Source organism: Mandrillus leucophaeus, unplaced genomic scaffold (assembly GCF_000951045.1).
Source record: "Mandrillus leucophaeus isolate KB7577 unplaced genomic scaffold, Mleu.le_1.0 Scaffold1237, whole genome shotgun sequence".
In the NCBI taxonomy this organism is placed as follows: Eukaryota; Metazoa; Chordata; class Mammalia; order Primates; family Cercopithecidae; genus Mandrillus; species Mandrillus leucophaeus.
The window spans coordinates 271,560-284,569 of NW_012100732.1; the positions used below are offsets into that span (position 1 = coordinate 271,560).

The window sequence follows — 13,010 nt, forward strand, 5'->3', positions numbered from 1 at the left end:
TTTTTGAGACAGATTCTTGCTCCATCACCCAGGCTGGAGTGCAGTGGTGCCATCTAGGCTCACTGCAGCCTCCACCTCCTAGGTTCAAGTGATTCTCCTACCTCAGCCTCCCGAGTAGCTGGGACTACAGGCACCCGTCACCACGCCTGGTTAATTTTTGTATTTGGGGTTTTTTTTTTGTTTTTGTTTTTGTAGAGATGGGATTTTACCATGTTGCCCAGGCTAGTCCTGTACTCCTGGGCTCAAGTGATCCACCCACCTCAGCCTCCCAAAGTTCTGGGATTACAGACATGAGCCACTGTCTCTGGCCCATTTAAGCTAATTCTGAGACTTTTTCCCAAATAGAGAAAAACACATCTATAAATCACAACTGGAAAAAGAAAGGAGAGCATGAAGGTCCTGGGAAAGGGGTGAAGGCCCCTGCTTGAGGACTTCATGGGGTTGGTATTTAGTCCCTCATGGTACCACAATAGGCTATGCATTCTACAGCTGCTCTTTGTGGCCTGTGTAAATTCTGAGCAAAAATGACCTTTCCCTGGGTCATGTCTGCTAAAGCAAGTATCACCATCCAGTCAGATGGGGCTGATCCCAGCAGATGCCCAAGAAGGAAGTCACCCACTGTCTGTAAGTCCTACATAATCCTCAGGGTTCATTTTAGGTGCCACCTCCTCCATGAAGTCTCTAGTGAGCAATGCCCCATTTGGAATGAAGTACTCCCTTAATAGTTTGATTGTATTTATATTGTATTTGATTGTACATTGACCACTTATCACCTCTCGTTTTTATTTTGTAGTTAGTCAGATATATCTGTCTTCCCTCCTGATGTGGACTCCTTTAGGTCTGGGGCATAGGGTCTGTCGGTGCCCACTGAATTGACTATTTAGTTGATTTGGGCTTACTGCAGACCTTTACTACACATGGCAATTGAGCTTTTGCTCTCTGATCATGGAGAAGTTTCTAGTGTGCAATAGTCAGGAGGCAGGAGGGGGCTGGTCAGTGTGTAAGTACCCAACGGAGGATTAAGACAAGGTGCAGTTTGCACACAGCTCCTCACAGTGGGTGGAGGCACCCAGAGGAGAGAGGCAAGGTGCCTGCACACGCAGCAGGCTGCTTATACCTCCCTCCAGTGTCTTCCTCATGTCAGGAGAATGAGAACTAGAGGACCTTGGGATCTTGCTCTTGAGCCAGAAAATGGCCACCCTCCATAAGTCGTAATGGTGATATCCTGAAGTCAAGGTCACAGGGGAACAGATCTAATGTCCATTTTATTGATCACTAAAGTTTAGGGTCAATTGAGAGTGGGTGATAGATATATGACTCTTCATTCATTATCTCTTTGGTATTTATATTTTTGACTTATTTTTTCAGAGCTCCATTGGTCCCTATTCAGGAAATGCTAAATTTAAACACCCCAGTCCTGTTTTAGAACCTGCCACCTAGAGTTCTCAAGTGCCGAAGCCAACCTCCTTCCCATCTTCACTCACCAGTAATTCTACAGGGTCAGGCTCAGTGGGATCTGTCAAGGCAAGAGGGGTGCTTCAGCTGATCCCATACTATCACTCAATTCTGTTTTTCTGACTCTCCTATTTGCTCTTCAATCCAACCTCTACACTCCTTCAAGTGCTAAAGTACAAATCTGAGCATGTAACTCTCCCACTTAAAAATCCTTCAATAACTGCCCTTCATTCCGAACAAGATCAAGATTGAGTTCCCTACCTTGGCATTCAAGGTTCTCTGAGACTCTGCCTCCATCTCCTCCTTATACTTTATGTTGAGGCCACACCTAATTGCTGGTGGTTCACACAATGCTTTCTATTCACCCCCATGCCTTTGCTTCTGCTTTAACTTTTTCTTATGCTGTCCTTTCAACCCCTCTTTTCCTGGCTAGATCCAGCCTGTCTTTTTAGCATCTAATTAGTTGTCAGCTTCTTCAGGAAACATTCTGAAGATCCTGTGGTATGAGCTAAATATTTCTCGTCTGTGCTATCTTCTCCTAGCACCCTATGCCTGCCCCTGACATAGCATTTTGTGCTACTTGATGTTATCTGTGTGTGTGTCATCCCCAGCACCTCCCACTGCTCCTTGAGAATGGGCCTAAGTGTTATTCATCATTGTATAACAAACACCTGGCAAAATGCCTGGCACAAAGTCAGCATTGAATAAGTTCTTGTTGGATAAAATTTCAATTTCTTCTATCTTACAACTTGTAAAATGATTTTTACAAGTTTTACTTACTGATTTCTTAGACAAATTCTACATGTAATTTTTTTTTCAAATCTGCAGGCATAGTGGTTCTATTAATGCACCAAAGTAACTGAGAGCTAACTCTGAATGCCAGAGAGCAAGTCAACACCCATGAGAATTAAGACAATGGCAACGAAGGTCCCAGTCATCATCTCAGATGGATTTGCAGTGGCATGAAGCCTCAAACAGTTCTCACAAAGGTCTTTATAAGAGACTTACCTTAGTTTAAAAGGCAGGGTGGGAAACCCATGACCATTTCCTCCAGAAAGCACAGAACTCCTGCAAGCCTGGAGTCACTATGTTGGCTGCCATGCTGTCAGCTTATCCCAGCAATCTTTCAAGGTGCCTCATTACATGGCATCATTTGCTGTATTGTAAGAATTCTGTCCAAGTAAGAGTCAAGCAAGTTTCCTTTGAAACAATCACTTTGCAGAAGGAAATGGAAAGTTTCAAGCATTTATTTATTTGTTCAACAAATATTGATTGAATATCTACTATAGGTACTGAAGATACATTTTTAGGGACAAAATAGTCAAAAATCTTTGCTCTAGTGAAACTTGCCTAGTGGGAGACACAGACATATTATGTTATACTGAAGGTAAATGCTATGAAAAATAAAATAGGGCCGGGCGCAGTGACTCATACCTGTAATCCCAGCGCTTTGGGAGGCTGCGGTGGGTGGATCACCTGAGGTCAGGAGTTTGAGACCAGACTGACAAACATGGCAAAACACCTTCTCTACTAAAAGTACAAAAATTAGCCAGGCATGGTGGTGGGTGCCTGTAATCCCAGCTACTCAAAAGGCTGAGGCAGGAGAATTGCTTGAACCTGGGAGACAGAGGTTGCAGTGAGCCGAGATCACACCACTGCACTCCAGCCTGGGCAACAAGAGTGAGACTCCATCTCAAAAAATTAATTAATTAATTAACTAATTTAATTTAATAGAGCGTGTAATGGGGATCAGAAGTGTGATATAGATTGTTTACTTTTTACAGGGGGTTAATTTTAATGGAGGTAATGGTAGGGCTCACAAACAATTGGAATATTTGAGCAAACCCTTGAAGGAGATGAGGGAGCAAGCCCTGTGGCCATGCAGAAATACAGGCTAAGGGAACTGCCAATACAAAGGTCTTAAGGAAGTTCACAAGAGGAATAGTGAGGAGAGCAATGTAGGGGATGCAGGAGAGAAAAAAGAGAAAGAAGTAGGGGATGAGATCAGAAAGGCAACAGTGGGTAGAGCTCAGGTTACCTGAACCCAGTAGAGCTTCAAAAGTACTTTGACTCATTTGCCAAGATGGCACTTTTTAAGAGAGATGTGACATGATCCAAAGTTATCACTGATCTCGCTGCTGCTGTGTTGAGAATAGACTAGATAAAGACAAGGTTGGACATGAGAATACCCATTAGGAGTCTACTGCTTTAATCCAGATGGCAATAACAGAGACTTGGACAGTGTAGAAGCAGGGAACGTGGTGAGAAACAATTACATTCTGGGTATATTTTGAAGGGAGACCCAGTAGGGTTTTCTGTAGTGTATGAGAGAGAGCAGTAAAGGATGATTCCAAGGTTGACCATGGAAAGACAGAGCTGCCATTAAGTGAGCTCAGGAAGACTGCAGGTAGAGCACCTATGTGGGATGATCAGGAGTTGGACCTAATAAGTTTGAAGCAACTATTGGATATCCATAGGAAAACATAAAATAGCAGTTAGATGCAGGAATCTAGAGTTCCAGAGAAAGATCAGGCTATAAAAATGGATGAGATATAAATAGTAAAGAGAAGAGGTCCCAGGACTAAGAACTGGGACATTCTATTTAAAGGTAGAGAAAAGAAGAGAAACTGATAGACTGAGAAGGAGCAAGTCATTGAAATAGTAAGAAAACCAAGAGGGTGTGGTATCCTAGAAGGCGAGAAAGAAATTGTTTCCAGGAAGAGGGAATGCCCAGATGTGACAAGATGTAAACAAAATGAGGATTACAAACTGACATTGGGCTTATCAATATGCTGGATATTGGTGACTATGGGGTACTGGTTTGAATAGTGTCCTCCCAAAATTTATATCTACGCAGAACATCAGAATGTCACCTTATTTGGAAATAAGTTATTTGCAGATAACATGTTAAGATGAGCTTATGCTGGATCAGGGTAGGCACCAAATCCCATGACTAGTGTCCTTATAAGAAGGTCATATAAAGACATAGAGGGACATACAGGAGACTGCCATGTGACAATGGAGGCAGGAATTGTAGTGATGCAGCTATAAGCCAAGGATTGCTGGCAACCACTAAGAGGTAGGAAGAGGCAGGGAAGAATTCTCCCGTAGAGCCTTCAGAGAAAGTATGGGCCCACTGGTACCTTGACTTCAGACTTCTAGCCTCCAGAACTGTGAGACAATAAAATTCTGTTATTTTCAGCCATCCAGTTTGTGATACTTCATTATGGCAACCCCAAGAAACTAACACACTTGATAAAGCAGTTACTCACTTGTCTGTACCTTGATTTTCTCAGCTGTAGAATAGGAATAACAGTACCTGCCTCAGAGAATTGTGGTAAGGAGTAATAATATATCTAATATTCTTATAATAGTATATACCAAATTCTACATGTTAACCGTTATAATGATTATAGAGCTAATAATTTTATTTTGAAATAATACTTTCTTCACTTGTTCTTTGTTAAATTCTCATTAGCTCATTAATTTAACAGATTAAACTTTCCTAAACTTTTAAACACCAATTTTACGTTTAATCAAATTCTCTTAAATATTTTTCAATAAGGAAAAGGATAGAAATCTAGTGAGTAAAATTCTCCTAAAGTTTTAAGCATTGTTTAAGCAATTGACTAATTAAATTTCTGTGAATATTTCAAACTAAAATCATAAATTTAAAATGTGATTATATTAAACACTCCAAACATCTAATGCAGTTGTTAAACAACATTGTTCTCAATCACATAACTCTTATAATGCTAATAAATAAAATCTTATACATTTAGGTGAAATTATCTTAAGCATTTCAACATCTTAAAAATAAGCTTTATAAATGTAGTATAATAGATTTTCCTAAGCATTTAAATGGTGACTATAAATTTAACTAGTTAAGTTATTCTAAATATGTCCATTAAAATCATGAATTTTATAATTTTCTAGTATATCTGATTATTAAGCATTTAGCTTAAAAACAAAAGAAAAATTGGAATAACAAGATGTATATTGCACTTGAATAAATAAAATTTACACAAAAGCATCATTTATAATTCTTATTTGTTAAACCTTTCTGTGTCACAGTTCCTTTTCTAATTAATAGGAACAAAATGATCAGTTTAGGAGCTCTTTCTAGGAATTGAAATTACAGATGACCAGAGATCTGAGTCCCAAATTGCAGAGGTAGAATAACTGTGCACAGACATGGGACGGGGCATTGGTTGCCTCACAGGGGAATTTTACCAGAGCTATGAATTAATAAGGCAAGTTTCTTCTTCTGGTTGGCTTCTGCTTGCTGTACTGTCAGTGGGAGACAATCCTAGGCTTTTTAATGAAATTTTATTTTGTAACCCAGTGCATCACATATATCCTTGGAATCTTTCCAATTTCACCCTTATCGAATTTTTTGTTATAACTTTTATCATTCCTATTCCCTGATTTGGGTAGATGGAATTATGGACACACACACTCCCACATAGTAGTCACAATCAGAGCTTCCTGCTGAGACGTCCTTTTACTCTCTGTTCCTTCTCTTCATCCTTGATTCTATAGTCTTCTTTTGACCACACTGAGCCCTTCAAGAATAGGATGTGCATTATTTATCTTTGTGTTTTTTTGTTTGTTTGTTTGTTTTTTGAGAGGGAGTCTGGCTCTGTCACCCAGGCTGGAGTGCAGTGGCATAATCTTGGCTCACTGCAACCTCTGCCTCTCAGGTTCAAGTGATTCTCCTGCCTCAGCCTCCCAAGTAGCTGGGACTACAGGCACCCACCACCACACCCAGCTAATTTTTGTGTTCTTAGTAGAGACAGGGTTTCACCATGTTGACCAGGCTGGTCTCGAACTTCCTGACCTCAGGTGATCCACCCGCCTCGGCCTCCCAAAGTGCTGGGATTACAGGCATGAGCCACAGCGCCGAGCCTAACTTTGTTTTCTTATTGCTCAGCACAGATGCCTGGGACTCAATAAATGTTTGTTGAATGATGAATACATGTAATGAATATTAATTTGAGGTAACAAACTCCAAACATCCTCCGCTTTACTTCATCAGGTATAGTAATTTTGGCCCTGTAGTAATTTCCTATCTTGCCACCTCATCTGAAAAATATGACAGTCCTTGTCTTACCTTCTGAATGGTGCCTTCACTGTAGCCTTTGCTTCTTGATTGTTTGTAATGAGCTCCTCTCAGTAAATAACAGTCTATATGTCACACATGCCACACACCATTTGCCACCTTTCCCCTCAAGGTCTACTTGACAGTGAATCTTAACACACTCTCCTATGAAGTCCGGACTGGTCAGAATTCATTTCTGGACTGCGAATCCTTTTTAGAAAGGTGCTGTAGTGGAGTTACTATTCAAAGCACAATACTTTACCATTCTGGGCATAGTACTTAAGAGCATACATTTGAATCCATAAAAGCATGGTGGCAGATTCTGGCTCTGCCATTTACTACCTTTATTATTTGGCCTTTTTCAGACTCAGTTACCTCACTGTAAAACTGTAATTGTAATATCTGTCACAGAGGGTTGAGGTGAGGCATGAAGGAGATAAGGTATGCAAAGTTCTTAGGATAGAGCTAGTGCTTAAGCAATCAATAAATAGTAGTTATTGCCCAAATGGACTCTTTCATTCTCCATGCTACTGACCCAGTCCTGAAAGGCAGGATAGTCACATTCATACTGCTTTATTTCTTTAACACGCTTGTTCTTAAAGGGGAGAGGGAAAGTAAAAAAAAAAAAAAAATAATAGAATGTCCTCTTTACAGAAAGCTAATCAGATTGTAAACTGGCAGAGTGTGATAATTCTTCACATATTTGTAAAGCTGTGCTAAGCAACAGTCAACAAAATCAGATTCTAAACCAGCAGAGCATAATGAATCTTCATATATTTGCAAAGTTGTGGTAAGCAATAAACAGTCAACAAAATCCTGAGATTTTTGTGCTTTTTAAATAAAATTTTAAATGTAAGTTTAACAATATTAAGTACATATAAGATTAAATCATGTAATAAGAATCACTTCCATTTTTGACAAGCTTCTTAGTTCAGAGCCCTTAGGTACTTCCTGTAATAAAGTCCCATTTTCATATTCACAGAGAGATATAATCTAATGTTTCACTCTGTCTTTTCATGTTCTTAATTTGGGGTCTGTTTCAATGGCCTGTCTCATATCAGCTGTCATTTTTGTGATCGAAATGTCACTTCACATTACAGTTTTCATTAGGACAGTTCTCATCTTTGGTTTCAATTCAATTTAATTCAAATTAGATCCTTATGTCTCAGGACAACTGAATTCACTTAAAATCTCCTCTGTTCAGATAGGATTGTAACCACTATTTCCTGTTGATACTACTGGAGTTGTTGGTACCTTCTAAACCCCTGGTACTGCCTGGGAGCCCACCAAGTCTCATAACAAGGACACTGCTGCTTCTGCCCGTGGAAATAGGGCTGGCACCAGCATTGGAACCAGCCAGGCTAGCATTATGCTTAATAGTTATTAAACCACCATTACAGTCTCTGGTGTTGATGCCTCAGTCTCTACCACCTTCGTCTCACCAAAATCCCACTGAGTCAATGCTTTTCTGAATTACGGAAAAATCTTTTCTCCCATTTTGTTTTATGAAATGTTTAGCTGAAAAACAGCTCACTAGGTTATAGGAGTTTGGAAAGGTGTAATTTGCTTATTTTGTTTGATTTGGTTGAGTTTTTCTAGTTTTCCCCCAACAGAAACCAGACAAAAAGGGGCTGAGCAACAACAACAAAATTTACTCATGTCTTCTCCTGAGACAACTTTTTCAGACCTAACTTGTATACTTGACTTTCCCTAGAATAAGTTTGTTTTCAAGAGGCTGTTCTTGCAAGATTGCTGGTAGCAATGACCCTACCACACCACCAGATGTATTGAAACTCCTTAACCCTGTCATCTTGTGGGCTCGGTCCCAGCTCATAAGCATTCTAGGACCTTAGTGGCACTGTCCAGAAGAGGAAAAGATTCAGAGCCCAGAAAACTCACCCAAATGAAGGACTGCACCTTAAGAAGGGGTAGACTAGTAGGCCACACCGCCATATTTCCAGAGGCTGACCTTGACTGGCTAATTGCATGCACAAGGAAATTCACCAAATGAGCAAAGTCCAGCTATGGAGTTCAGGTCGGAGCTATGCTATGACTTGGCCATTGGCAACAATGCTTCTGCTAGTGGTATCCCTGGGTATAGGGACAGGTAAAAAATTGGCTGAGATTGCAGCCTAGCCCTCTAAGGAGGCTTTAGACAGGCCATAAGAAATCAGGTACAGAGGTGGTCCCTAAGGCTGGGTACTTTGGGAGAGCTAAATCCAAAGCATTCTGAAGGAACTGCTTAAATGAAGAGGTAAAACTAGGTCATAACAAGGAAAAATGAGGTTGTACACAGAACTGAGGGGACAAACAAGTTACATATGCATGTCACTAGCTGGGGGAATCCAGAGAAATGGGATGAGCAGCTAGGAAACCATAAGTGGGATATGGCACCTGCTGTATGCTACTAGTTTGGACTAGGCTTCTTAAAGGCAGCTAATCTGGCTAGATTTGGAGTCTAGAAAGCCAAGGCAGATAAGGTACTTTTAATACATCAGAAATGTGGACTGGACCTACAGAGGAAATTGACATAATTGCTAAAGCTTGGACTTTGAAATTAGAAGTCTTGGGTTTAAATCTTAGCTCTGACCCTTAGTCACAGTGTTGCTTTGCACAAATTAGTGTCTCTACAACTCTGCATCCTCCATTAAAGAATGCCAAGGGGTCTTTTAAGAACTTGTAAAGTCTATACCCCAGTGCCTGGCATACAGTAAGTACCCAAAAATGAAGGAATATTGGCTAATACCATCACAACTTAATTCCAGATCACATTCATTGGTGGCACTGAGCCTATTAACAATTTGCCTTCTCTGATGAGAAGGGACTCAGGAATTGGCAAACTGATATGGGTATGGGTTTCACAGTTTGAAAGAGTGGCTAGGGAACCAAAGGCCTGACGTAGGTGGTGGCTTAGAAAGTAGAGCTATTCGGAGGACGTTCCAGGGTAGCAGCTGACCTGGCAGACTGATATTTGAACCACAATATTAAGACAAATATCATTCATGCTTTCTTCCTAGACGCAGAAACAAATACCCCTTTCCCAGAGATGTGTGTGTGCACCCGCACACATGCACACACTTCAAAGCCATGGGTCACAATCAAACATGGTTTCCCTTTGCAGTGAACACACTGCTTTTTAATACTTCCCTTAAGTAATAGCCTCACATGTGAACTTTTGATCCCTGAAAGGAAGTCCATAAATTTCAGTGCCAGAATGGTTGCTACTCTTTCATAGTTTATATGTAAATTTTGTTATTCTTATATCCATAGAAGTCACTTCAGTTTTTTCTCTCTATAGCCGCAGTATTACTACATTTAATCTGTGCTGGCAGGTGCCCTGAGTTTAAATTAAGTTGAATACTGGGCTGAGTGTGAAACACAAGAGATACTGCTAGTCTAAGTCTGGGGCTTCCTTAAGAGAGCCCCTCCTTCACATCTTGGAGACAAGGAATGATGTTGCACCACTCAGACCTCATCTTTCCATCCCAGCTGTATTAGTCCATTTTCATGCTGCTGACAAAGACATATCTGAGAGTGGGAAGAAAAAGAGCTTTAATTGGACTTACAGTTCCACATGGCTGGGGAGGCCTCAGAATCATGACAGGAGGTGAAAGGAACTTCTTATGTGGCAACAGCAAGAGAAAATGAAGAAGAAGCAAAAGCGGAATCCCCTGATACACCCATCAGATCTCATGAGACTTATTCACTATCACGAGACTAACACAGGGAAGACTGGCCCCCATGATTCCATTACCTCCCCTCCCGGGTCCCTCCCACAACACATGGGAAGCCTGGGAGATACAACTCAAGTTGAGATTTGGGTGGAGGCATAACTAAATCACATCACCAGCCTTACCTCCGACCACTTCACTCCTCACACTACAGTCCAGTCACACCAAATTGTGATGATTCCTTCAATGCACCATGCCCTTTATTGCATTTCTGCCTTTGCACAGTCTCTTTTCTCTACCCCAAGTGACCTTTCTTCCTTCTTTCCAGAGGGATTCCTCTTAAGCCTAAATGGCCTACCTCAAGACTCATCCTTCAGAATGTTCTCTGTAGACCTCCTCAATCCCTTTGAAGTTACTTTCTCCCTCTCATTGCCCCTGCAGTATTCTATGCAGCTTCTTACATTGTAACTTCTCCATCTGTGAGCCCTTTGAAAGCAGGGTGAGTGTCCTACTTATGGTCTTTATATCCCCAGCATCTATTAGCATGTCTGGCACTTGTTTGATGCACATTAAAAATGTATGAATGGGCTAGGCGCGGTGGTTCACGCCTGTAATCCCAACACTTTGGGAGGCCGAGGCAGGCAGATCAGGAGGTCAGGAGTTCAAGACCAGCCTGGCCAACATGGTGATACCCTGTCTCTACTAAAAATACAAAAATTAGCCAGTCGTGGTGGCAGGTGCCTGTAATCCCAGCTGCTTGGGAGGCTGAGGCAGGAGAATTGCTTGAACCCAAGAGGCGGAGGTTGCAGTGAGCCAAGATCATGCCACTGCACTCCAGCCTGGGTGACAGAGCAAGACTCCATCCCCCCCCCCCCAAAAAAAAAAGAGAGAAAAAAAAGTATGAATGAAAGCCAAATTATTTTTTTGTTTTTTCTTCCTGCAGAAACGATGACCATGGGTAAGAGGACTGCTTGCGCCAAGGACACAATAGGACAACCATCTCACAAAGATCTTAAGTAACTTTTTCCATCCAGCAACACCCAGACAATTTCAGTGACCAAACGCTCAGCTGTAACCACAGCAATAACTGGCCTTCTTTCTAGACCGGGTTTGGTGAACCTGAATGGTTCAGCCACGTTCTGCAGGTGGCCCAAGGTGATGTGCTGCAGGGTAGCATGTCTCTCATGCCAAGAACCAAGATTGGACTATGAATGAAAATAAATGATAGATATAGTGACAGTACCAAGAGTACCAGGACTCAGTGTTTCATATGAAGCCTTTGGTGATGAGGACATAGCATCTGCCCTGGAAATTGTTATTCTAACATAATATTATTTTCTAGAATGCCCTGGAAGGACAGAGTATTTAAAAATATATCCAGGTGCTAAATAGGCAGCAGATCTCAATTCACACATGACTACCTTTGAGCTAATGACTGTCTCCAGAAAATAACTGTGCCCCAAAAGTGCTGCAGATTTGCAAGGAAGAGCCCCAAGAGAATAATAGGACAAGCAGGCTGTTCCCTGGAAAAAAAAATCTAGTGCAAGGAGGGCTAGTTCACAGCAAATTCACTGCCTCCTCCCATGCACATGGTAGAGAGTACCAGTATCAACATGGCCCTATTTTCTGCTAAAACCAGATTTTGAGGAATCAGAGACCCCCAACACTATTCACTCAGTAACCAGCAGCCACTTCCTTTCAACTGGGGATGTTATTAGAATGAAAAGTAATTTTTGGCCGGGTGCAGTGGCTCACGCCTGTAATCCCAGCACTTTGGGAAGCCGAGGCGGGTGAATCACAAGGTCAGGAGATCAAGACCATCCTGGGTAACACAGTGAAACCCCGTCTCTACTAAAAATACAAAAAATTAGCTGGGTGTGGTGGCAGGCGCCTGTAGTCCCAGCTACTCAGGAGGCTGAGGCAGGAGAATGGCGTGAACCTGGGAGGCAGAGCTTGCAGTGAGCCGAGATCGCACCACTGCACTCCAGCCTGGGCGACAGAGCGAGACTCCATCTCAAACAAAAAGGGGTAAGATGAGATCATGGAGAGAGAACACAGCCATCCCCTAGAGAAAGGCACAGCTTTTGGGCTTCTCTGGCCTGAGTGCCTTCTGGGGTATTTCCATATGCAATGGCCCAGAGTCATAGCCTTGGGCAACCACACACAGAGGCTTGCTTCTCTCTTCAGACACATACATCACTTTCACAGCACTTGGGGATGGAAATACCTGTAAGAGTGAAGGTCAAGGGCCCTCCCCAGGCATCTCATTCATTACTCAGCTTCCTTCCTGACCAAGTCTGCCAACCAATGGCCAGCTATGCGCCTCATCCTCATTGCTTCTGCCTCCCTGTAAATGAAACCACAGGCCTCAGCATATCCTGGGAGGACTGGGGGCTGTTACCTAATGGTCATCTCTGTCCCATTATAGGTGCAAGGCACCCCATCCACACATTTGCACCACTACTCCAAAATAATATTTTTCTTTTCACACAATCTCTTTGCAGCAGAATCCAGAGTTGGATAGTAGTTTACCTTCCCGGAAAGTTCATTATCTTTGTTTCAATTAACATTTCATCATGGAACTAACTGGGTGGAAGAAGGATCGTTACACGTCTTCAGAAAGTTCTCATTGCCCCAGCTGCCTAGTACTGTACAAGAAGCTCTACTCTGATGGCAGATCTAAGAAGGCTATAGGCCTTTGGTTGTAGGAAGCAGTGTCATTACATTCAAGCTTCACTTCTCTGATCGACTTCCACCTACTGGGATTCAGAGAATCCAAGGTT

General features: G+C 42.0%; 1 protein-coding gene across 1 annotated transcript in view; it reads left to right on the forward strand.

Moving 5' to 3' along the window:
- The window catches only part of SYT9 (synaptotagmin IX), a 217,696-nt gene extending 206,208 nt beyond the window's left edge, over nucleotides 1–11,488 (forward strand). Inside the window, exon 7 of the mRNA XM_011971664.1 lies at nucleotides 11,171–11,488. Within this exon, the coding sequence (XP_011827054.1) occupies nucleotides 11,171–11,179 (9 nt within the window). The 3' untranslated portion in view covers nucleotides 11,180–11,488. The remainder of the gene's footprint in view (nucleotides 1–11,170) is intronic.
- The last annotated feature ends 1,522 nt before the right edge of the window (nucleotides 11,489–13,010 follow it).